Here is a 22,950-nt window from a genome sequence, read left to right as displayed (position 1 = left end):
TTTTTTTTTGAGGGATTTGTAATTAGTTGGTATATATATATATATATATATATATATATATATATATATATATATATATATATATATATATATATATATAAAATATATACTCTTAAAATAAACTATATTCGTGTATAATTCACCACATTTTTTGTGTTTTTTTTTTTTTCTCATTATCTAGGGTGGAACCGGGTGGATAACATTGGTTTCAGCCCTGAGATACACTCCTTAATTCATTCACCAACCCCTTTTTTCTTTTTTTTTTTTTTTTTTTGGGATTTGTAATTAGTTGGTATATATATATATATATATATATATATATATATATGTATACTCTTAAATTAAACTATATTAGTGTATAATTAACCACATTTTTTGTGGGTTTTTTTCTTTCTCATTATCTAGGGTGGAACCGGGTAGATAACCTTGGTTTCAGCCCTGAGATACACTCCTTAATTCATTCACCAACACATTTTTTTTTTGAGGGATTTGTAATTAGTTGGTATATATATATATAATATATACTCTTAAAATAAACTATATTAGTGTATAATTCACCACATTTTTTGTGTTTTTTTTTTTTTTTCTTCTCATTATCTAGGGTGGAACCGGGTGGATAATTGGTTTCAGCCCTGAGATACACTCCTTAATTCATTCACCAACACATTTGTTTTTGAGGGATTGGTAATTAGTTGGTATATATATATATATACACACATGCACCCTTAAATAAAACTCTATTAGTGTATAATCCACCAAATTGTTAAGGTGTTTTTTTTTTTTTTTATTATTATTCACAGGGTGGATAACCTTGGTTTCAGCCCTTAGACACACTCCTTAATTCCTTCACCAAAACAATTTTTTTTTTTTTTAGGGATTTGTAATTAGTTGGTGTGTGTATGTGTATGTGTGTGTGTATGTATATATATATATTTATATATATATATATATATATATATATATATATATACACACACACACCCTTAAATAAAACTATATTAGTGTATAATTCACCAAATTGTTAAGGTGTTTTTTTTTTGTTTTTTTTTTATTATTCACATTATCTAGGGGGGATAACCTTGGTTTCAGCCCTGAGATACACTCCTTAATTCCTTCACCAAAACAATTTTTTTTTTGAGGGATTTGTAATTAGTTGGTGTGTGTATATATATATATATATATATATATATATATATATATATATATATATATATGTGTACACACCCTTAAATAAAACTATATTAGTGTATAATTCACCAAATTGTTAAGGTTTTTTTTTTTTTTTTATTCACATTATATAGAGTGGAACCGGGAGGATAACCATGGTTTCTACCCTGAGATACACTTCCTTATTCATTCACCAACATTTTTTTTTTTTTTTTTTGGGGTTGAGGGATTGGAGGGAGGAAGGAAAGAAAGGAAAAAGAAAGGGGAAATAAAATGAAAAAATACTTGAAGAGTTGTATACATGCTGGTGACACCAACATTTCATGGTTTTGTGTAAATTGATGTTTTTGTAATGTCATATTTTTATTTGTCATGTATGTAAAGAAATTTAATAAAATATTTATAAAAAAAAAATCATTTTTGGTGAGATACTAAAAATTCATGGCTAAAGGGATGCAGACCCTGCCACTTTCTTCATTAAAGCCCTGCAGGTGCAGAAACTGGATGATAATTATAAGATCACTCCCAATCACATTCACTCCGCAGCTGGAGACAGACAAACAGCTATTTCTTCAGAATAATAAAAGATGGGAATCTGCAACAAAATTTGTTACAATCCCTGCACATGTACACAGATCACCCAGAGGGGAGTAGTTTTTATTTCTCAACAAAAGTTACTCTTTACATTAAAATCATTTTTTTTTGTTTTTGCCTTGGGAAGGATTAGGACCCATTCACACTATAGCTGGCCATATACTGAGCAACTTACAGCCAGTTCCTGAAACCATCTGAAATCCACTTCTTGGGTGACCCTGTTGGCTGTCTCCTGCCCAACGATCTTCAGAAATTTGTTGGCCAAAAAGCAGCTGCATCCAATCAGATGGCTGTTGGCTGAGACTGGGCAATTTTTCTTACCAGGTTGAAAAAGCCTAGCCATGGTCTTACACATTCGCACTTTTTATTTATTTTTCTCCACGTTTCTGTCACTTTCACTTTTTTATGTGTCATCTTTTCACTCAGGATTGTACGGTGGCTGTCACAGTCAGGGGTCAGGCTCAGAGACCAGTAGATATAGCAGTAGAGAGGCTCCCACCAACCAGCAACCAGCAGGATAGGTATAGAAACAGGTCACCCTGGTGGATGACACTGCTCATCCAAAGCGCGAGGTCTAAGTACTAACTGGTATTCACCAGAGCTCCTGATGGTGGAGATGGCTCTTGTTGCGTGTTAGTACCAGGTGACGGTCCTCAGGATTTCCCCACCAGGAGGTGAGCAAGCTGGGGTCCATTAGCAGATATAGCAGGTAGGGATCAAGCAGAAGCATGGTTGGTAAACAAGCCAAAGGTCGGTAACAAGTAGTTGCAGGTTGGGATCAAGTGAAAAGGTTGGTAATGAGTGGTAGTGGAGATGAGGACAGCTGCAGGTACACAAAGGAGCAAGATATCGGCTGGAGAAGAGCACATTAATCAGGCAAATAGGAAGTGCAGAGACATGGCCTAAATAGGAAGTTAATGGGAGGAGCAAACAGGTTCACCAGAAACAAGGTACAAGGCAAGATTATCAAAGGGTTCAGGCGGGATGCTGTCCAGCATCTCAGGTGCCTCAGCAAGGGGAACTACTGCCAGACATAGCAGAGGTCATGATTTCAGATTGTGGTCCTGACAGTGTGGGTCTTCAGGCCTACCCTGAAGTCTAGGGAGAGGACATGTGGGTATAAGGTTCCTTCCTCCCCTGCCTTGGTAGGTTCTCTTTTCAGTAAAGCGTCTTCCTCTCTACCGAATAGTTGGCTTTGGCTAAGCCTAAGGAGCAAGGTCCACTGGACCTTTTTGGCTAGGTGGACCTTATTGTGTCTTACCCCATCAAGACCTTAACTAAAACTTGTGGAGAGCCGCTCAAAGCAGCAGATCTATGATCAAGCCCAGTTTTCACCTGATGCTGGCTGCTGGTAAGGTATTTAGATCCTCCCTTATTAGTGCCTCTTACTCTAGTGTTTTGCTGCTGCCAGATTCTATTTGCCATTGATCCTGATCTTGCTCCTGCCTTGTACCCTGTAGCACTGCGAACTCACGCAATAATAAAAAAAAAAAAAACACTCTTCAGGTATTCGGACAGCTGGCAGAGTTTGCTGTCAGAACACAATAGCCAGCACTGCAGATTCGTCCATCTGCCTGCATTGGAAAAAAAAAATAGCTGTCAGTGTATGGCCAGCTTATGTGCAGTGATTGGAGTTTCTCTGCACTGGATTGATGCAAGTTACTGTAAGGGAACATAGAAAACAATTGTTGTCTATGTGGCCCGTTCACACTGCAATGCAGCCTTCAAATGGGTTGCAATGCATTGTGGAAAAATGCAGACATAGTGCAATTTTCCACAAAGCACCGGAGCTCACCTGGTGTCACCTCCAGTTACTGCAGACAGGGGGTTATAAAATCTAATTTTGATATTTTAATAAAGAAAAAAAAAGGTGAACCGTAACTTGTGTTGTAAAAATACAAGGCACTGAACCCCCACCGCCAACACTTGATGGACAGTAGCCTACATATTAAATGAGATTTTTTTTTTTACCATGCAGTTGGTGCTAGATTTACCTTTAAAATACTGCCAGATTTTTACTGTTTGTCACCCTGTTAAGATGATTGTCTCTCACTGGCCGTCCCCTTGACACCCATAGAAGAGATTGGGGGGGGGGGGGGGGGTTGGATTACACTAAACACAGGCAGCATGTTTGGCTGTCTATAATGAAGCATCATTATGCTGCTAAGGTCCTCCATGTGCTCCCGTTCTCTTGTCATCTTCTAAAGTCGTTGCCCCCCCCCCCCCCAGCTCCCAGTGCCTACAACAGGTTAGATCAACAGCATTGCAATTGAGCTCAGTTTGACATGCAGGAGAATGTAGGAAAATAAGAACAAGCCCAGTGAAATTGTTTTTGGATTCGGAGACAGAGACAAAAAGAGATACAGTGGATACGGAAAAAATTCACAGGGCTTCACTTTTTCTCTACATTTCGCTATGTTACAGCCTTGTTCCAAAATGGATTAAATTCATTATTTTTCTCAAAATTCTACAAACAATCCCCCATAATGACAACGTGAAAGAAGTTTGTTTAAAATCTTTGCAAATTTTTTTAAAATAAAAAGAGAAAAGAAAACCACGTATATAAGAATTCACAGCCTTTGCTCAATACTTTGTTGAAGCACCTTTGGCACCAAAAGTCTTTTTGAGTATGATGCTACAAGCATGGCACACCTATTTTTGGGCAGTTTTTCCCATTCTTCTTTGCAGGACCTCTCAAGCTCCATCAGGTTGAATGGGGGAGTGTTGGTGCACAGCCATTTTCAGATCTCTCCATGGATGTTCAATCTGGTTCAAGCCTGGACTCTGGCTTGGCCACTTAAGAACATTCACAGAGCTGTCCTTTAGCCACTCCTTTGTTATTCTAGCTGTGTGCCTATGGTTATTGTTCTGCTGGAGGCTGAACCTTCACCCCAGTCTGAGGTCCAGAGCACTCTGAAGCAGGTTTTCTGCTGCCACCACCATGTTTCACTGTAGGGATGGTATTGGCCAGGTGATGAGCAGTGCCTGGTTTTTGTGCAGACATGACGCTTGCCATTCAGGCCAAAGAGTTGAGTTCAAGCTTTGTTTCATCAAACCAAATCATTTTGTTTCTCATGGTCTGAGAGTCCTTCAGGTGCCTTTTGTCAAACTCCAGGGGAGCCGCCATGTGACTTTTACTGATGAGCGGTTTCCGTCTGGCCACTCTACTATACAGGCCTGATCGGTGGAGTGCTGCAGAGATGGTTGTTCTGCTGGAAGGTTCTCCTCTCTCCACAGAGAAATGCTGGAGCTCTGTCAGAGTGGCCATTGTGTTCTTGGTCCCCTCCCTGACTAAGGCTTTTCTCCCCTGATTGCTCAGTACTTAGGTAGTTTCCTGGTGGTTCCAAACTTCTTCCATTTACAGATGATGGAGGCCACTGTGCTCATTGGGACCTTCAAAGCTGCAGAACTTTTTCTGTACTCTTCCCCAGATCTGTGCCTCGATACATTTCTGTCTCGGAGGTCCACAGACAATTCCTAAAGCCCCGTACACACGCAACGATTATCGGCCGACCGATCGTCCGACTTTTGTCCAGAGTTGTATTTTGTTGGTTGGAATGTGCCTAGACTGCACACGAATTTTCTCGGCCAACAAAAATTTTATAGCCTGCACACCAGATTTTATTCGGCCGAAAAGTCGGAGTTGGTTGTCGAAAGCATCATACTAACAAGCCGAAAATCGGCCGATCGGACGTTGGCCGAAAATTCCCGGCCAATAATCGATGCGTGTGTACGAGGCATTAGACTTCATGGCTTTGTTTCTGCTTTGACATGCACTGTTCACTGTGGGACCTTATATAGACAGGTGTGTGCCTTTCCATATCATGTCCAATCAACTGAATTTAGCACAGGTGGACTCCAAGCAGAGGATGGTTAGTGGAAACAGGATGCACCTGAGCTCAAATTTGAGTGACAAAGCAAAGGCTGTGAATACTTATGTACATGTGATTTTTTTCCACGTATTATTTTTAATAAATTTGCAAAGATTTCAAACAAACTTCTTTCAGGTTGTCATTATGAGTTATTGTTTGTAGAATTTTGAGGAAAATAATGAATTTATTCCCTTTTGAGGTATTGTTTGTAGAATTGTGAAGAAAATAATGAATTTATTCAATTTTGAAATAAGGCTGACACCTAACAAAATGTGGAAAAAGTGAAGCGCTGTCAATACTTTCCAGGAGCAAGGTACAACGCCTCCTCACCGCCTGTCAGATGCCCTCTGAAGAGCAATCCCAACATGGATTGCTCCTTCAGAGATAAGAGCAAGTGTGAATTTATTTATTACAGGTACTTATATAGCGCTATCAATTTACACAGCGCTTATATATTGTACATTCACATCATTCCCTGCCCTCAATGAGCTTACAATCTAAGGTCCCTAACTCACAATTATACATACACATACTAGGGCCAATTTACACAGGAGCCAATTAACCTACCAACACATCTTTGGAGAGTAGGAGGAAACCAAACGATCCGGAGGAAAACCACACAAGCACAGGGAGAACATGCCAACTCCAGGCAGGTAGTGTTGTGGTTGGGATTTAAAATGATGACCCCAGTGCTGCTAGATGGAAGTGCTAACCACTTGCCACCCGAAAACAGGAAGTGACTGAATAAGCACCTCTATGGCAGGATCATCAGGGATTAGTTTCTAAAAGGTGCAGATTTAAAATGGCCTTTAAAATTCTATGATCATGCTAATGATTATGAGATGTTATACTTTAAACCCTGACAATTTATGAGATTACACATTACTAATATATACAGATAGCATTTACATGCACATCCCATATGCACAAAAAACTAAATCTTTAATTGGTAACATTGTGCTGTTTCTCCTTCTTACACAGGAAGCTGCATTGTACCAGGAATTACATCCACATGCACTTGTTCATGTCTTTCATCATGAGAGCCATCGCTGTGTTCATCAAGGACATCGTCCTTTTTGAAAGCGGAGAATCAGACCACTGCCACGTAGGATCGGTGAGTTCCAGTTTGTTTCCAAGATCATCATCTGTTCCCATTGTTCTCCCAAGAAAAATTTAAAAAAAAAATGGATATTGTCTTATTTTGTATTTTTGCAAAACTTATTAATGTACAATTTTTTTTTTTTTTAAATGTTGAAATAACCACTTTAATTTTTAATTTCTAAAAATTATTTGGAACGCCCAAACTATTATACATTTTCTGAAAGCAGGGGCCCTGGTGAATAAAGCGGTGGCAGTTGGCGAATAAAGCGGTGGCAGTTGCATATTTTTTATGTCACTGTCAGGACCAAGATCACCTGCTGGTGGCACTATGCTTCCTACCGTGGAGGATTGCAGATTCGGTGTCCACCAGCGGGTGTCTTCCAGTAGCCAACAGATCCCAGTAATCAGTTTTCACCTGATGCTGGCTGCTGGTAAGGTACTTAGATCCTCCCCTACTAGTGCCTCTGGCTCTAGTGTTTTGCTTGTGCCAGATTCTATTTGCCATTGATAAATATGGATGCCTGAATATATCTTAAGATAGCAATTGTACCAGCATCCCAAAAAGATATATCATATGGGAAATTTTAGGAATACCACACAACCAACCTCCCAATTGGTCAATGGGGGGGGAAAAAGGGAGGGGGGGGAAAGGGAAAGAAGATGGAAGGGGAATGTGTCTAGGACTTTCAAGGTACCTTATTCAATAATAAACAATAATAAAATCTATAATTTTTATTGTGAAAAAACAGGATAATAAAATCACATGACAAAAAATATGGATACAATCCGTGTTACCATATACTCCAAATAATGTATTACATGTACAGTATAAGTTTTGCAATCCTGGAGTGGATTTTCAAACTTCAAACAATGCGCAACCTCGACATGTTTCGTGGTATACCCACTTCTTCAGGAGGATGTTACGCACATTAATACTTGCATCTAGTAATGACAATAGGATGATTAATAATGACATTTAACAATAAACAGTATAGCATAGATCATACAGCTCAAAATAGGGGAGGAGCCATCTTACCCAAAATTGGGAGCGTGGGTAGATCACAGATTATAGGACCCAGCCATCATGTGCCTCTCACCGGCGGACATGGGGGACACTATATATAGATTGGTTATAAAAAGTATACGTATTTTATCGGCTAATATAATTTAGAAAATTAATCACCACCGTCACCAAAAAAGTCAAAGAGAAGACAAGAAAGATATATAAGGGATGGGGAGAGATAGAGAAGGGAAAGGGGAAAAAAGGGGAGTGGGAAAAGGGGGGGGGGAAAGGGGCCAGAAAGAAGGAAGAGGGAGGGGAGAGAAAAGAAAACAGGTAAAAGTGGGGAGAAAAACACAAGGCAGAGGGAAAAAAACACAAACAAAAACTAAATGTAGGATATAATAAAAGAAAGACAAAAGAAAGATGGAAGGATATGGTGGTGGCTTGGATGGATAAAACCATAAATGAAAATAAGGAAAGGGAAATCACCAATCACCCAGCGAGAAAGCACCCTGGTGTTTTGGAGGTCATGCTTATATATGTCTATAACCAGACAAAGAAACATACCCCAGAACAAATCATACGGAGCCACCCACTGATGAGGTAGGTATATAAAATCAAATCAATCCCAACCGATTTCCAACCTGGACAGGGGCCCGAGAGAGGAGGATAATGTATAGGCACTATATAGATGGTATAGTGCTGATAGCTGTTATATCCCACTTGATGATGGAAATTCAAAAGACAATTTACTTGTATCCAGACCCGTTTCCCTGGGCCAGGAAAGACACAGGGAATAGCCAACCTGCAAAATATATAAACTGTATGAGCATGGACTAGCCCTATACATCTCGGTTATGTGGTCATATAATGGCACCACACTATTATTTTGAGCTGTATGATCTATGCTATACTGTTTATTGTTAAATGTCATTATTAATCATCCTATTGTCATTACTAGATGCAAGTATTAATGTGCGTAACATCCTCCTGAAGAAGTGGGTATACCACGAAACATGTCGAGGTTGCGCATTGTTTGAAGTTTGAAAATCCACTCCAGGATTGCAAAACTTATACTGTACATGTAATACATTATTTGGAGTATATGGTAACACGGATTGTATCCATATTTTTTGTCATGTGATTTTATTATCCTGTTTTTTCACAATAAAAATTATAGATTTTATTATTGTTTATTATTGAATAAGGTACCTTGAAAGTCCTAGACACATTCCCCTTCCATCTTCTTTCCCTTTCCCCCCCCTCCCTTTTTCCCCCCCATTGACCAATTGGGAGGTTGGTTGTGTGGTATTCCTAAAATTTCCCATATGATATTTGCCATTGATCCTGATCTTGCTCCTGCCCAGTACCCTGTTGCTTTCTACATGCTTTCCCTTGTTGATGGCCCCAGTTTTGGTTCCCCCTTCCCCTCTGCTCCTTCCACCTCCAGTTATCACATGATGCTGGCTGCTGGTAAGTTATTTAGATCCTCCCCTACTAGTACCTCTGGCTCTAGTGTTTTGCTGCTGCCAGATTCTATTTGCCATTGATCCTGATCTTGCTCCTGCCCTGTACCCTGTTGCTTTGTATGTGGTTTCCCTTGTTGATGACCCGAGTTTTGGCTCCCTTCTTCCCATCTGCTCCTTCCGGTTCCAGTTTTCCCCTGCTTGTCTGTGCTCCCCATTTTGTATATATTGAATATAGTTAGTTGTTAGACTTTCTGTTTGTTAGGTTGATAAGTTAGGTATTCTGTCACTGGATTTTTGGTTCACTTATATGCTATGTTTTCTGTGTTCTTGTGTAACATACCTGGTGGTGGAGCCTGAAGCATTGAGGCAGGCCTCTCTTACAGCTCTGGTTATGGAGTCCCTGGTAAGGTAACAGGGAACGCTAGAGCACAAGGTGGAACTAGTGCCTGGTATGTCTCTTGCTGGCTGGTGCTGGTGTGCAACTGGAACACAGGACCATGGACACGCTGGGAGCAAAGCTAGAGCCAGGGAAGAGCAGGGACAGCAGGCGCTGTATGGATCAGACACAGGGCAGGGTCAGGTAGTCCGGGTCAGGAACAAGCGAGCTGATCAGGTTCAGGCGACAGGCAGGAGAGTAGTCAGGGATCAGGCCAAGATCGGAAATGTTAAGGCAAATGAGCAGAGGGATGAGACAGAAGCAAAGTCCAGAGACAAGCCAGGGGTCAGTGTAAGTAGAGTTCAAGCTGAGTCAGGCGCAGGATCAGGGCGGCAACAGATAAGCAATACAGGAAGAGCTACTCAGATATTTCAGGAATGCAATAGACCAAACAGCACTGACACCAGGCCCTAGTGCAGTTTAAATAGCCTGCTTGGTGTTGGTGAACGCTCGTGCTCCCGTACATCTGTTTGCGCATGTTCACACCGCCACGCATGCACACCTGTGGTTTTGCTTGTGTTTGGATGGATTTTGTTTCAGCATAAAAAGATCTCATTTAGAGCATACGCAGTGTAGCCGAGCAGATCTGGCCATCCCTGGTGCCGATTCCTGACAGTCGCATGATATTTGCGATTGTTTATCAAACTCATCTTTTCAGGAAAGAATACACTAACATTAATTTTAGTGTCAAGAAGCACTATATTATTTTTTAGTAAAATACCTCTGGAAGTCCTGGCAGAAATTCTGGGAGTACCATTGGAAGTCCTGGCAGGAATTTTACAAGTACCATTAGAAGTCTTGGCAGGGCTACTGAGAGTACCACAGCAATCTTTCTATTCTATATATTTTTTTTGTAATTCTCAGAGAGAGGGAACATAGAAACTCATGAACTTTCAAATAAAAAAAAGGTAAAAGAGGGAAGGCAAGAGAGCCCTTATGGTGCAGTAAACCTAACTAATAAAAAAAAAAGATCTAGAAGAGTAAGACTTTGTGGACAGGTGTTGACACTAGTTCTATGTGCAGGCCACATATGTTATTGTGCCTGCATCTGCAAGATTGGGTACACGGATCCAAGTGTGCGACCTGCATGCATGGGCATCCACAAGGGGGGGGCAAGGGGAGGCAAGTGCCCCCCCCCTGGAAATATCCTGACCTGCTCTAAGAGGGGAAACTATGGGGACCCTGCTCTAAAGGGGGATCTATGGGGGACCCTGGCCTGCTCTAAAGGGGATCTATGGGGACCCTGCCCTAAAGGGGATCTATGGGGGACCCTGGCATGGTCTGCTCTAAAGGGGGATCTATGGGGACCCTGCTCTAAAGGGGATCTATGGGGGATCCTGGCCTGGTATGCTCTAGGAGGATCTATGGGGATTTGTCCTGCTCTACAGGGGATCTTGGCCTGCTCTAATGGGGGTCATATTGGCTAAATATATATATATTCAGGGAGAGCCTTGAGTACCTGGTGGTACAGGAAAACCTGGTAGCACGGGGAATATAGGTGAAAAAGTAAGACTAAATAGGAATCTATAGGGACCCTGGCCTACTCTAAAGGGGGATCAGTGGGGAATCTGCTCTAAAGGGGGTCTATGGGGACCCTGGCCTGGCGTGCTCTAAAGGGGGATCTATGGGGGCAAAAAGGGGGCGGAGCATGGGTGACCTTAAAATGATGCCCCCCCCGAAAAAAGTTCTGCGGATGCCCATGCCTGCATGCAGAAAAATGGTCAACGCCCATCTGAATGAAGCCATATATGGTTGTATAAGTTACATCTGGCAAGATTGGGAATGACCATAAAAGAAATAGTGTACCCAACCTTTATTGAGTTTCCTCAACAAATATATCTCCATGCAGTTGCTGGAATGGTCGCACTCAGGGTAGCCCAATCCTAGGAAATACCAGCATGGTCAGAGGAGAACAGTAAGCCTAAAAAAGCCAAAAGGTTTCCACTCTAGTATAGATGCCCACCAATGTAGCTTTTGCTACAATAGAAACCTTTGGCTTTTTTTTCATCTATACCGATCTTTTCGTTCTCACTTTACAGTGTACCATGAGTAATGTGTTGGCATGGCAGCTGCCATTTCGTCTACACGGCAGATGGCATTTTCCCTGGAAGAATTGTTTTCGTTGATTTGAAGAGCGGGATATTGAAATTATCTGATCCGACCAGTAATGGAACACATTTCTCCAGATAAATGAATCGCCTTTTTAAAACCTGTCCAGCATTTCTCACTTTATTTCGTGTGCTCCTTTATTTTTCTTTCTTTTTCTCTCACCTCCACCGGGAGGGAGTCTGCAATGATGAGTTTTACAAATGAACGAATTCATTGTGGAACTGGAAAGAGCAGCTGGAGGCGTATGATCTATATTTGATGTTGCACATTTTTGATACATTATATTTTTCTCTCCCACGCAAGCCTTATTTTTTTTTTTGAATCAGAAGCTGTAAATCAAAATAAAAATGGCAAAAGAGAGTGACGAATTCCATCACAGCGTCTTAACTTATATTCCATCACAGCGCCGAACTTATATTAAAGCGTCTATTAAACCCTCCCTTCAATTTAGAACCGTGATAAACGCTCCTCTCCCGTACTAAAAGTGATTACTCTGATGTCACTGCACACTATGAGCTTCTCACAATGTGCATTAGAAGCTGCACCAAGTCAGACAGAGCCCTGCCTCATTTCCTAGCTGGAGGACATCTAGCATCATCTAGATCAGTGATGGCGAACCTTGGCACCCCAGATGTTTTAGAACTACATTTCCCATGATGCTCAACTACACTGCAGAGTGCATGACTATCATGGGAAATGTAGTTCCAAAACATCTGGGGTGCCAAGGTTTGCCATCACTGATCTAGATCTTTCCTATCTCGGCCTTTTGGCTAAGATTAAGTGTAGTATCTGTTCTTATCAGTGATCCAGTGGGGGCGCTGCGCTATCATCCTGACCTGACTAAGGTTGGGTGGTGGCTATGCAAACCTGCTGGACTGATGGGGGCTTGGAAGGTTAGTACTGACTACAACAGAAACCGGGGCACCCACAGGCAGCTGAGGCACAGGAGTAATTCCCCCGGGAAAGCTTTAAGAGCCCATTACCTCCTGGTTTCAATGTTCTACCTTGTCTGGCCATGGGCTGGGAAGACAGAGAGTCGACGTTGTCTGTGCCCTCTGGGAGTGGTCGGCCCAGAGGTGCTCTTAGTTGTACTTGGGTGTGGGACCCCACAGAGTGAACCGGCACATGGTCACAGCTCCAAACGCTTTTTCTGCACTGCTCCTTTTAGGGCTGGGCCTTTTGGCTAAAGTTCGGGGCCATTTTTGTTACCAGTCCTCAGGGCCCAGCCAGTGCACCGACATGCAAGGCCACCTATTTGTGGTAATTTATTTTCTCCCACATTTTGTCACTTTCACTTATGTGTGTGTTTTCTTCTCACTAAGATGGAGGGTGTGAGGCCTCGGGCTTGCCCATGCAGCCTCCCAGTCACACTGGAGGAATCATATACTAGGGCCGATTACCTGTATTTGTCTCCTGCAGAGGTCTGTAAGAGGTTAAATGCAGCTTTGTAGAGGAGGGGGACACAGTGATCGGGAAGGTGGGGGAGGGGGGCATGGGCAGGTAACTGTTTCATGCTGCCAGGAGTGATTTTAGGGAAGGAAGGGGGGAGGGTTGGGATGGCATGTGCTAGGGGGTGCTTTGGGAGGGAAAGGACTTGTGCTAGAAGGAGGGGAGGGGGGGGGAGTTGGTGGATTTGAAGTCTGACTCCCCAAACCCCCCCTCCTAACACAAGTCCTCTCCCCTTCCAAATTACCCCCTAGCATGTCCTCTACAGCCCCCACCCCCAAATCAGAGACATGCCTGCTGCTGGGGATCCCCACTAGAGATGCAAGGTAATTGTCCTGGGTGTCCATGCTAGTGCCATGCTGCCAGACACCTACTAACACATATGTTGCCCTACTGACACCGTACACTGCCCTAATGACACCAACCTCTCCCCTAGTGACACCAACCTCTCCCCTACTGACACCAACCTCTGCCTTTCTGACACCAACCTCTGCCTTTCTGACACCAACCTCTGCCTTTCTGACACCAACCTCTGCCTTTCTGACACCAACCTCTGCCTTTCTGACACCAACCTCCCCCCTATCAACACCATCCTCTGCCTTACTGACACTGTCCACTGACTGACACCACCGTCCACTGCCTGACTGACACCACCGTCCACTGCCTGACTGACACCACCGTCCACTGCCTGACTGACACCACCGTCCACTGCCTGACTGACACCGCCGTCCACTGCCTGACTGACACCGCCATCCACTGCCTGACTGACACCGCCATCCACTGCCTGACTGACACCGCCATCCACTGCCTGACTGACACCGCCATCCACTGCCTGACTGACACCATCCACTGCCTGACTGACACCGTCCACTGCCTGACTGACACCAACCTCTCCTTTACTGACACATCCACTCCCCTACTGACACATCCTCTGCCCTTCTGACACCAACCTCCACCCTGCTAACACCATCCTTTGCCCTACTGACACTGTCCCCTGCCCTACTGACACATTCACTTCCATAATGACACCAACGTCTGTCCTAATGACACCAACCTCTGCCCTACTGACACACCATCCACTGCCCTACTGATTGACAATGTCTACTTTTAAGGTAGGTTTATATTTTTACAGTTTACAGTGACATTTGTTTTATTAACATTTTCCTATTATTTAGCTAGCCTTGCTAGTTATATTCTTAAAAAAAAAAGGCGCGGAACCCCAGTGATCTTTGATCTCTCTCACGTTGTTCATGAAGGTCTTCACTTCTGAAAGGTTGCCTTCCCTGGCTTTAGCCACTTGGGGCATGGGAGTATATTAGCGTTTGGTGGGAGTATTTTGGCATTTGGTGGGAGTATCTTCGCGTTCGGTGGGAGTATTTTGGCGCTTGGGAGTATCTTCGCGCTCAGTGGGAGTATCTTGCCATGCGATGGAAGCCGCAGGTGGTCATGTGGGGGGGGGGGTGCAGGTCAACCTTTGCATCAGTGCTCACAAGCTTCAAGCTATACCTCTGTCTTCAGAGGTCTAATGAAGTCGAAACCTGGACGGGTCAGGGCTATGTTGGCAATCAAAGGGCAACCTACTCAATATTAGGTGGGTGGTCTTGTTATGGCTGATGCTGCAGCCATATAGGTGAGTTTTTTTTAGATTCCCCACACTTCTTTAATTGTATGTCTCAGTTAGATCTTCATATGTATAGAAATTGACTTTCAATGTATACATCATCACTATACTGGCTGAAATACGATTAAAATTAGAGGATTTTCCTAAATAGTTAAAAAATAGGATATTTTTCTGGCCGTGTCTTTAGAGGATGACTGTGCTGCTTGAGTTTTCTATAAAGCATTGAACCCAAGAATGTCTGTATCCGTGTCTGCGCAGGATGAGTATGGCACTTGAATGTTCCATGTTCGTATCAATGAATGTTCAACATCAACATCTGCACTTACAATCAATATTTTCTAGTGTAGTCCTGCTCCTGCATACAAAAGGTCCTCCTGAGTACTCCTAATAATGGATCATGAGCCGTCTGCAAAAGTGGCGTATTGTAAAGCAGCATAGAGAGCAGCACCCAACACCTTCCAATAAAAGCCTACCCCATATGCCATATAATAATACAAAAGAAGAAAGAGAGCCTGCAATAATCATATATGGCCAAATCAAATACAATCCCCATTGTATGCAATTGAAGGAAAAAACAGCGGGTGAGAGCCAATATATGTTGGATTTTAGTTTTTTAGTAACTCTTTTTCATATGCACAATTACTAATGACATCATAAAGCAGAAACTGTTCTATTACTGTATATTGGTGCATTATTATTTGCCCGGATCTCTATTATAATTTTTTCTGATAATTACGTTTCCATCTAGGTATTTGGTTAGTCATTTGGGCAAAAATATGTGCTTTATTGTGCCATACATTGGTTTAGCGCCTGTAGCACCTACTTACGTAACCTTGCCTATGTTACTCTATTTAGAACTAAAAAAAGTTTTGGATCAACTTTTAACCTTTTGGGTTCCTGCCTGTTATACAAAGAAACACAAGAGGGCCATTCTAAGTGTAGTCTGTAAGATCAATTTGTTAATAAAAAAGCAAATAAACCACACACATATAGTAGAATAAAAAGCTCAGGTCAAGAGCTTTGTTGCCGTCATCCAGAAACCCAGGCAGTGCAAAGATAAGGAGCAGAAACCTCCAAAAGGAAAAGATATACAAGCCCTGGAGCCAAACTGACAGCATGGGAACTTGGGTTTGAGAAAGAGGAGTTACTGCCTTGAAACGCGTAGCGACGCCCCCTTTATGCTTCCTGGCGTGCAACATCATCTGTATTTCTCAAAAGTGAGTACACCCCTCACGTTTTTGTAAATATTTTATTAAATCCTTTCATGTGACAACACTGAAGAAATGACACTTTGCTACAATGTAAAGTAGTGAGTGTACAGCTTGTATAACAGTGTAAATTTACTGTCCCCTCAAAATAACTCAACACACAGCCATTAATGTCTAAACTGCTTGCAAAAAAAGTGAGTACACCCCTAAGTTAAAATGTCCAAATTGGGCCCAAGGTGTCAATATTTTGTGCGGCCACCATTTTTTTCCAGCACTGCCTTAACCTTTTTGGGCATGGAGTTCACCAGAGCTTCACAGGTTGCCACTGGAGTCCTCTTCCACTCCTCCATGACGACATCACTGAGCTGGTAGATGTTAGAGACCTTGCACTCCTCCACCTTCTGTTTGAGGATGCCCCACAGATACTCAATAGGGTTTACATCTGGAGACATGCTTGGTCAGGTCATCACCTTTACCCTCAGCTTCTTTAGCAAGGCAGTGGTCGTCATGGAGGTGTGTTTGGGGTAGTTATCATGTTGGAATACTGCCCTGCGGCCCAGTCTCCGAAGAGAAGGGATCTTTCTCTGCTTCAGTATGTCACAGTACATGTTGGCATTCATGGTTCCCTCAATGAACTGTATCTCCCCAGTGCGGGCACCACTCATGCAGCCCCAGACCATGACACTCCCACCACCATGCTTGACTGTAGGCAAGACACACTTGTCTTTGTACTCCTCACCTGGTTGCCACCACACACACCTGACACCATCTGAACAAAATACATTTATCTTGGTCTCATCAGCAAACTGTTTGTGGGCTTTCTTGTGCATCATCTTCAGAAGAGGCTTCCTTCTGGGACGACAGCCATACAGACCAATTTGATGCAGTGTGCAGCGTATGGTCTGAGCACTGACAGGCTGACCCCCCACTCCTTCAGCCTCTGCAGCAATGCTGGCAGCACTCATACATCTATTTCCCAAAGACAACCTCTGGATATGACGCTGAGCACGTGCACTCAACTACTTTGGTCGACCGTGGCGAGGCCTGTTCTGAGTGGAACCTGTCCTGTTAAATCGTTGTATGGTCTTGGCCACCGTGCTGCAGCTCAGTTTCAGGGTCTTGGCAAGCCTCTTATAGACTAGGCCATCTTTATGTAGAGCAACAATTAATTTTTTCAGATCCTCCGAGAGATCTTTGCCATGAGGTGCCATGTTGAACTCCTGGGGACAAGTATGAGAGAGTGAGAGCGATCACGCTAAATTTAACACACCTTCTCCCCATTCACACCTAAGAACCTTGTAACACTAACCAGTCACACCACCCCGGGGAGGCAAAATGGCTAATTGGTCCCAATTTGGACATTTTCACTTAGAGGTGTACTCCCTTTTGTTGCCAGTGGTTTAGACATTAATGGCTGTGTGTTGAGTTATTTTGAGGGGACAGCAAATTTACACTGTTATACAAGCTGTACACTCACTACTTTACATTGTAGCAAAGTGTAATTTCTTCAGTGTTGTCACATGAAAAGGTATAATAAAATAATTACAAAAATGAGAGGGGTGTACTCACTTTTGTGAGATACTGTGTATATATATATATATATATATATATATATATATATATATATATATATATATATATATATATATAATGTTTGGGGGTTCTAAGTAATTTTCTAGCAAATTTTAACTTGTAAACAACATTGTGTCTGTCACAGTGTCAGAAAAAGGCCTGGTTCTTAACCACTTGCCGACCGCCGCAAGTAGATATACTGCGGCGGTCAGCACCTCACAGGCAAAGTGACGTATATAAACGTCACTAGCCTGTGAGGCTCTGGGGAGCGAGCGCGCGCCGCCGGAGGCGCGCTCCTGCGCGGTCACGGACCCCCCCGCGCGTATGACCAGCGGACCCGATGTCCGCCGGTCACTCTGCAATCGTCGGGGGAGAGGGAGAAAGGCAGGCGGCTAATGTAAACAAAGCCGCTGTCATTCTCCCCTGTGTAGAAACAGTGATCAATACGGTTCTACTATGTAGGACCGTTGATCATTGTTCCTACAGCTCAAGCCACAGCCAATCACAGTTAGAAACACGCCCCTAGGGACACACACCACCCCTCCCTCTCAAATAAAGTTAACCCCTTCACTGCCAGTGTAATTTTACAGTAACAGTGCATATTTATAGCACTGATTACTGTAGAAATGTCACTGGTAACCCCAAAAGTGTCAAACATGTCAGTCAAGGGTCCGATCTGTCCACCGCAATGTCGCAGTACCGCAAAAAAAATCGCAGATCGCCGCCATTACGCGTTAAAAAAAAACAACAAAAATGACAAAAATCTTTCCCTTTGTTAGTAAACGCAATAACTTTTGCGCAAACCAATCAAAATACGCTTTTTGTGATTTTTTTTTTTTTTACCAAACATATGTAGCATAAAACAAATTGGCCAAAAATGTTAAAAAATTTTGATTTTTAAATTTTTTTGGGGGGAATTTCATATAAAAAAATGTGAAAAATATTGTTATTTTTGCAAAATTGACGCTCTTTTTTTGTTTATAGCGCATGATCAAAAAATCGCACAGGTGATCAAATACCACCAAAAGAAAGCTCTGTTTGTGGGGAAAAAAGGACGTCAAATTCCTTTAGGTACAGCGTCGCACGACCGCGCAATTGTCCGTTAAAGTCACGCAGTGCCGAATCGCAAAATACCCCCTGGTCAGGAAGGGGGTAAAATCTTCCGGGGCTTAAGTGGTTAATTGGTTAAACGTGTGCAAAAAAAAAATGCAAAAACAGCTTTGGCTGTGAAAGGGTTAAAGGATAAGTTCACCTTCGGGAACATGTTACATATTCCACCCCTAAGATTTGTTAGTTTAGAAAAAAAAAAAAAAAACTGGCTCCTAACTTTTTTAGTAGGCTCCTAGATTCAAAGAAAATTTGTCAAGCCCTGGCCTATGTGGTCAGTATGAATTTTTCAGCTTGGACTTCACCACTCTGGAGTTTACAGGCTTGCGCTGTAACCGTTTTGTTTTATTGTCCAGCCTCTTTTACCCCTTCCTGTCCTGGACATTATTTTTTTCAGTTTATAGTGATATGATCGTTTGACAATTAATTGGCCATGTACCCTACTTAATTTCTTACAGTTTTTAAAGATGGATACAGCTTGCTTTTGGTGGTGTTTATAAAAAAAAGTTTTTATAAAAAAGTTTTTATAGAAAAAAAAAAAGTTTTGGAAAACAAAAGCTGCTTCCCTTACTTTATTTTATAATATAAAACGAATCATTTATAAATTATTTATTTATTAATAATTTGTTTAATTTCTTTTTGTCTATAAATTATATAAAGTAAGAAATAAAACATTTTTTGCAAGATAATATTGCCAAAAGAAACCCAATGCATTGTAAGAGAAACATCATTGTAGCATCAATTTAAATATGGAAATTATAGAATAAAATGTATACTTTTTATTTACAGTAAAACTATTTATTTTTTTAAACTAAAACTGATGTAAAAATAAATAAAGTAATGTATTTCCGTCCATAAATGACACAGTTGAAATTAAAAACTATTTGTGCAATGTAAAGTTGACAAAAAGTTGTTTCAACACCAACATCATTTTAAATATGGAAATATGGAAATTATAGAATAAAATGTATACTTTTTATTTACAGTGAAACGATTTCTTTTTTTTTTTTAAACTAAAACTGATGTAAAAAAAAAAAGTAATGTCTTTCTATCCATAAATTACACAGTTGAAATTAAAAACTACTTTTGCAATGTAATGTTAATAAAAAGTTGTTTCAACACCCCCCCAAAAAAAATAAATAAATAAATAAAAAAAAAAAAAAATATATATATATATATGTATGTATTTCTTTGTTATCTTAAGTATTGTCATTGTATCATCAAATACCAAATAAACAGGCCCATAGTGGAAATTTAAGAATTGCCCCGGGTAAATAAGGGGTGTACAGGTATGAGCGCTGAAGTAATTAAACTTTCCCTATTTTATTTAAAACTAAAGAGAAGTTTTAGGAAGATAAAGGGAATCTTTAAAATCCTTTTTTCTTTCTGTTGAAGTATGCAGATAGAAAAAGAACAAACGCTTTTACTTCTGACATCTTTGAAAAGTTGTTTCTCTTTGACTATCGCCGTTCTCCCTGCATATGTCTCTGCGAAGGGTGTGGATTGAACATTCCACATATACATTGGGGCTGATGGGGGTGTAATTGAGTGCTACACGAAAGGGCCCTCATGATGCTCTGGAGCTGTATAGATAGAAGCTGACATGGGAGATAAGAATTGGTGGCAAGTAATTTCTAAGGTGGGGGATGGGCAGGGTGTGTGTGGGGGGGGGGGGGGTTTAAGTGTGAACTGAGGGGATATGACTGTATCTTGACAGGATATTCTACACATGTTCTCACAAATATTCTGCAAGTGCCTATTACTCTGCAGAGGGCCTTCACTGACTGTGAAAACTTCTCATTGGACTTCATGCAATGTGAATTCTGTGCCTCTCCACTCCTCCTCCAGACTCTGGGACCTTCATTTCCAAATGAAATGCAACATTTTCCACAGTCTGTGATGTTTTGGGGAGCCATGCCATCTGCTGGTGTTGGTCCACTGTGTAATTCCAACATCAGCACAGCCCTCTAGCAGGGAATTCTAGAGCGCTTCATGCTTCCCTCTGCTGACCAGCTTTATGGAGATGCTGATTTCATTTTTCAGGAGGACTTGACACCGCCCACACTGCCAAAACTACCAATACCTGGTCACATGATCGTGGTATCACTGTGCTTGATTGGCCAGCAAACTCGCCCGACCTAAACCCCATAGAGAATCTGTGGGGTATTGTCAAGAGGAAGATGAGAGACACCAGACCCAACAATGCAGATGAGCTGAAGGCCGCTATCAAAGCAACCTGGGCTTCCATAACACCTCAGCAGTGCCACAGGCTGATCGCATCCATGCCACGCCGCATTGATGCAGTAATTCATGCAACAAAGTATTGAGTGCATACTATACTGTACATGGACATACTTTTCAGTAAGCCAACATTTCTGTATTAAAAACTTTTTTTTTTTTTTTATTGGCCTTCTGTAATATTCTAATTTTCTGAGCTACTGAATTTTGGGTTTTCACTAGCTGTAAGCCATAATCATCAAAATGAAAAGAAAGAAATATATCACTCTGTGTGTAACACATCTATATAAAATATATGAGCTTCAGTTTTTGAATTGAATTACTGAAATCAGTGTAAATTTGCTGTCCCCTCAAAACAACTCAACACACAGCCATTAATGTCTAAACCGCTGGCAATAAAAGTGAGTACACTTCTAAGTTAAAATGTCCAAATTGGGCCCAAAGTGTCAAACTTTTGTGTGGCCACCATTATTTTCCAGCACTGCCTTAACCCTCTTGGGCATGGAGGTCACCAGAGCTTCACAGGTTGCCTCTGGAGTCCTCCTCTTCCACCCCTCCATGACAACATCACGGAGCTGGTGGATGTTATTGACCTTGCGCCCCTTCGCCTTCCATTTGAGGATGCCCTATAGATGCTCAATACGGTTTAGGTCTGGAGACATGCTTGGCCAGTCCTTCGCCTTTACCCTCAGATTCTTTAGCAAGGCAGTGGTCGTCTTGGAGGTGTTTTTGGGGTCGTTATTATGTTGGAATACTGCCCTGCAGCCCAGTCTCTTAAGTGAGGGGATCATGCTCTGCTTCAGTATGTCACAGTATATGTTGACATTCATGGTTCCTCAATGAACTGTAGCTCCCCAGTGCTGGCAGTACTCATGCAACCCCAGACCATGACACTCCCACCACCATGGTTGACTGTAGGCAAGACACACTTGTCTTTGTACTCCTCACCTAGGTGCCGCCACACACTCTTGATACCATCTGAACCAAATAGTTTTATCTTGGTCTCATCAGACTATCAGAGGTCTTGAAGGCACCTTTGGCTGTGGATACGGGTCAGCATGGGCACCCTGACTAGTCTGCGGCTACACACCCGATACACAACAAACTGTGATGCTCTGTGTGTTCTGACATGTTTCTATTAGATCCAGCATGAACCCTTTTAGCAATTTGCGCTCCAGTAGCTCTTCTATTTGATCGGACTACACAGGCCAGCCTTTGCTTCCTACCTCCATCAATGAGCTTTGACCACCCATGGTCGGTTTTCCTTCCTTGCTTCCACTTTTAGTCCTTTGTGGCCACTGCAGACCGGGAACAACCCGCAAGAGCTGCAATTTTAAAGTCTAGCCATTACTTTTTGGCCCCTGTCAAAGTCCCTCAAATCCTTACACTTGCTAATTTTTTCTGCTTTCAACACATCAACTCCAGGGACAACATGTTTACTTGGTGCCTAATATATCCCATCTACTTTCAGATGCCATTGTAATAAGATAATCAATGATAATAACCTTATATTTGCTTGAGCTGCAAAGTTAAACGCTGAATGTAACCCATTCAAGTGTATAGGCCCACTCCACCATCAACCCAACTGGGCTGGCATTTTGTGGGTTAAAACAGAGAGTGAGGAGGAAACATATCGCCTCCTCACCACCACTCAATCACCCGCCGAAAAATGATTAAGCCGAAAAATTAACAAACCATAAGGGACAGATGCCATTCCACCACATTTTTGTGCCAGTGGCACTTCCTTTATGAGAGAGACAACACTCACTGCCCCAGATTGTTGTCACCTTTGCAGCAGTGCACTTGTTTCACGACTAGCGGCTAACATGGCAATACTGTGTGTCAGTACGTCCTGTAATCCTGCCCAGTCAATACATGCTCTCTGCTTAACTATCAGCACCTCTGGGAGAAGGCAGCACTGACAGTCTACATCTCCACCAGTCAGGGCCCCCTGATGACTTCCCTGCCACAATCCACCCCAGGCCTTTGCTCGCATCAATGGAGAGA

The 22,950-nt window shown here is 42.1% G+C and overlaps 1 protein-coding gene across 2 annotated transcripts in view; it reads left to right on the top strand.

The window, feature by feature from the left end:
- VIPR1 (vasoactive intestinal peptide receptor 1) overlaps window positions 1-22,950 on the top strand; it is a 498,950-nt gene that overhangs the window by 354,111 nt on the left and 121,889 nt on the right. For both annotated transcript variants that reach the window (XM_082258025.1, XM_082258024.1), the window contains exon 6: window positions 6,615-6,747. In XM_082258025.1, the coding sequence (XP_082114151.1) occupies window positions 6,615-6,747 (133 nt within the window). The remainder of the gene's footprint in view (window positions 1-6,614; window positions 6,748-22,950) is intronic.

Source organism: Pelophylax lessonae (assembly GCF_965119305.1).
Source record: "Pelophylax lessonae genome assembly, chromosome: 5".
Taxonomy (NCBI): Eukaryota; Metazoa; Chordata; class Amphibia; order Anura; family Ranidae; genus Pelophylax; species Pelophylax lessonae.
Note: the sequence above shows the minus strand (reverse complement) of the source record. Positions and strands in the feature narration are given on the sequence as shown.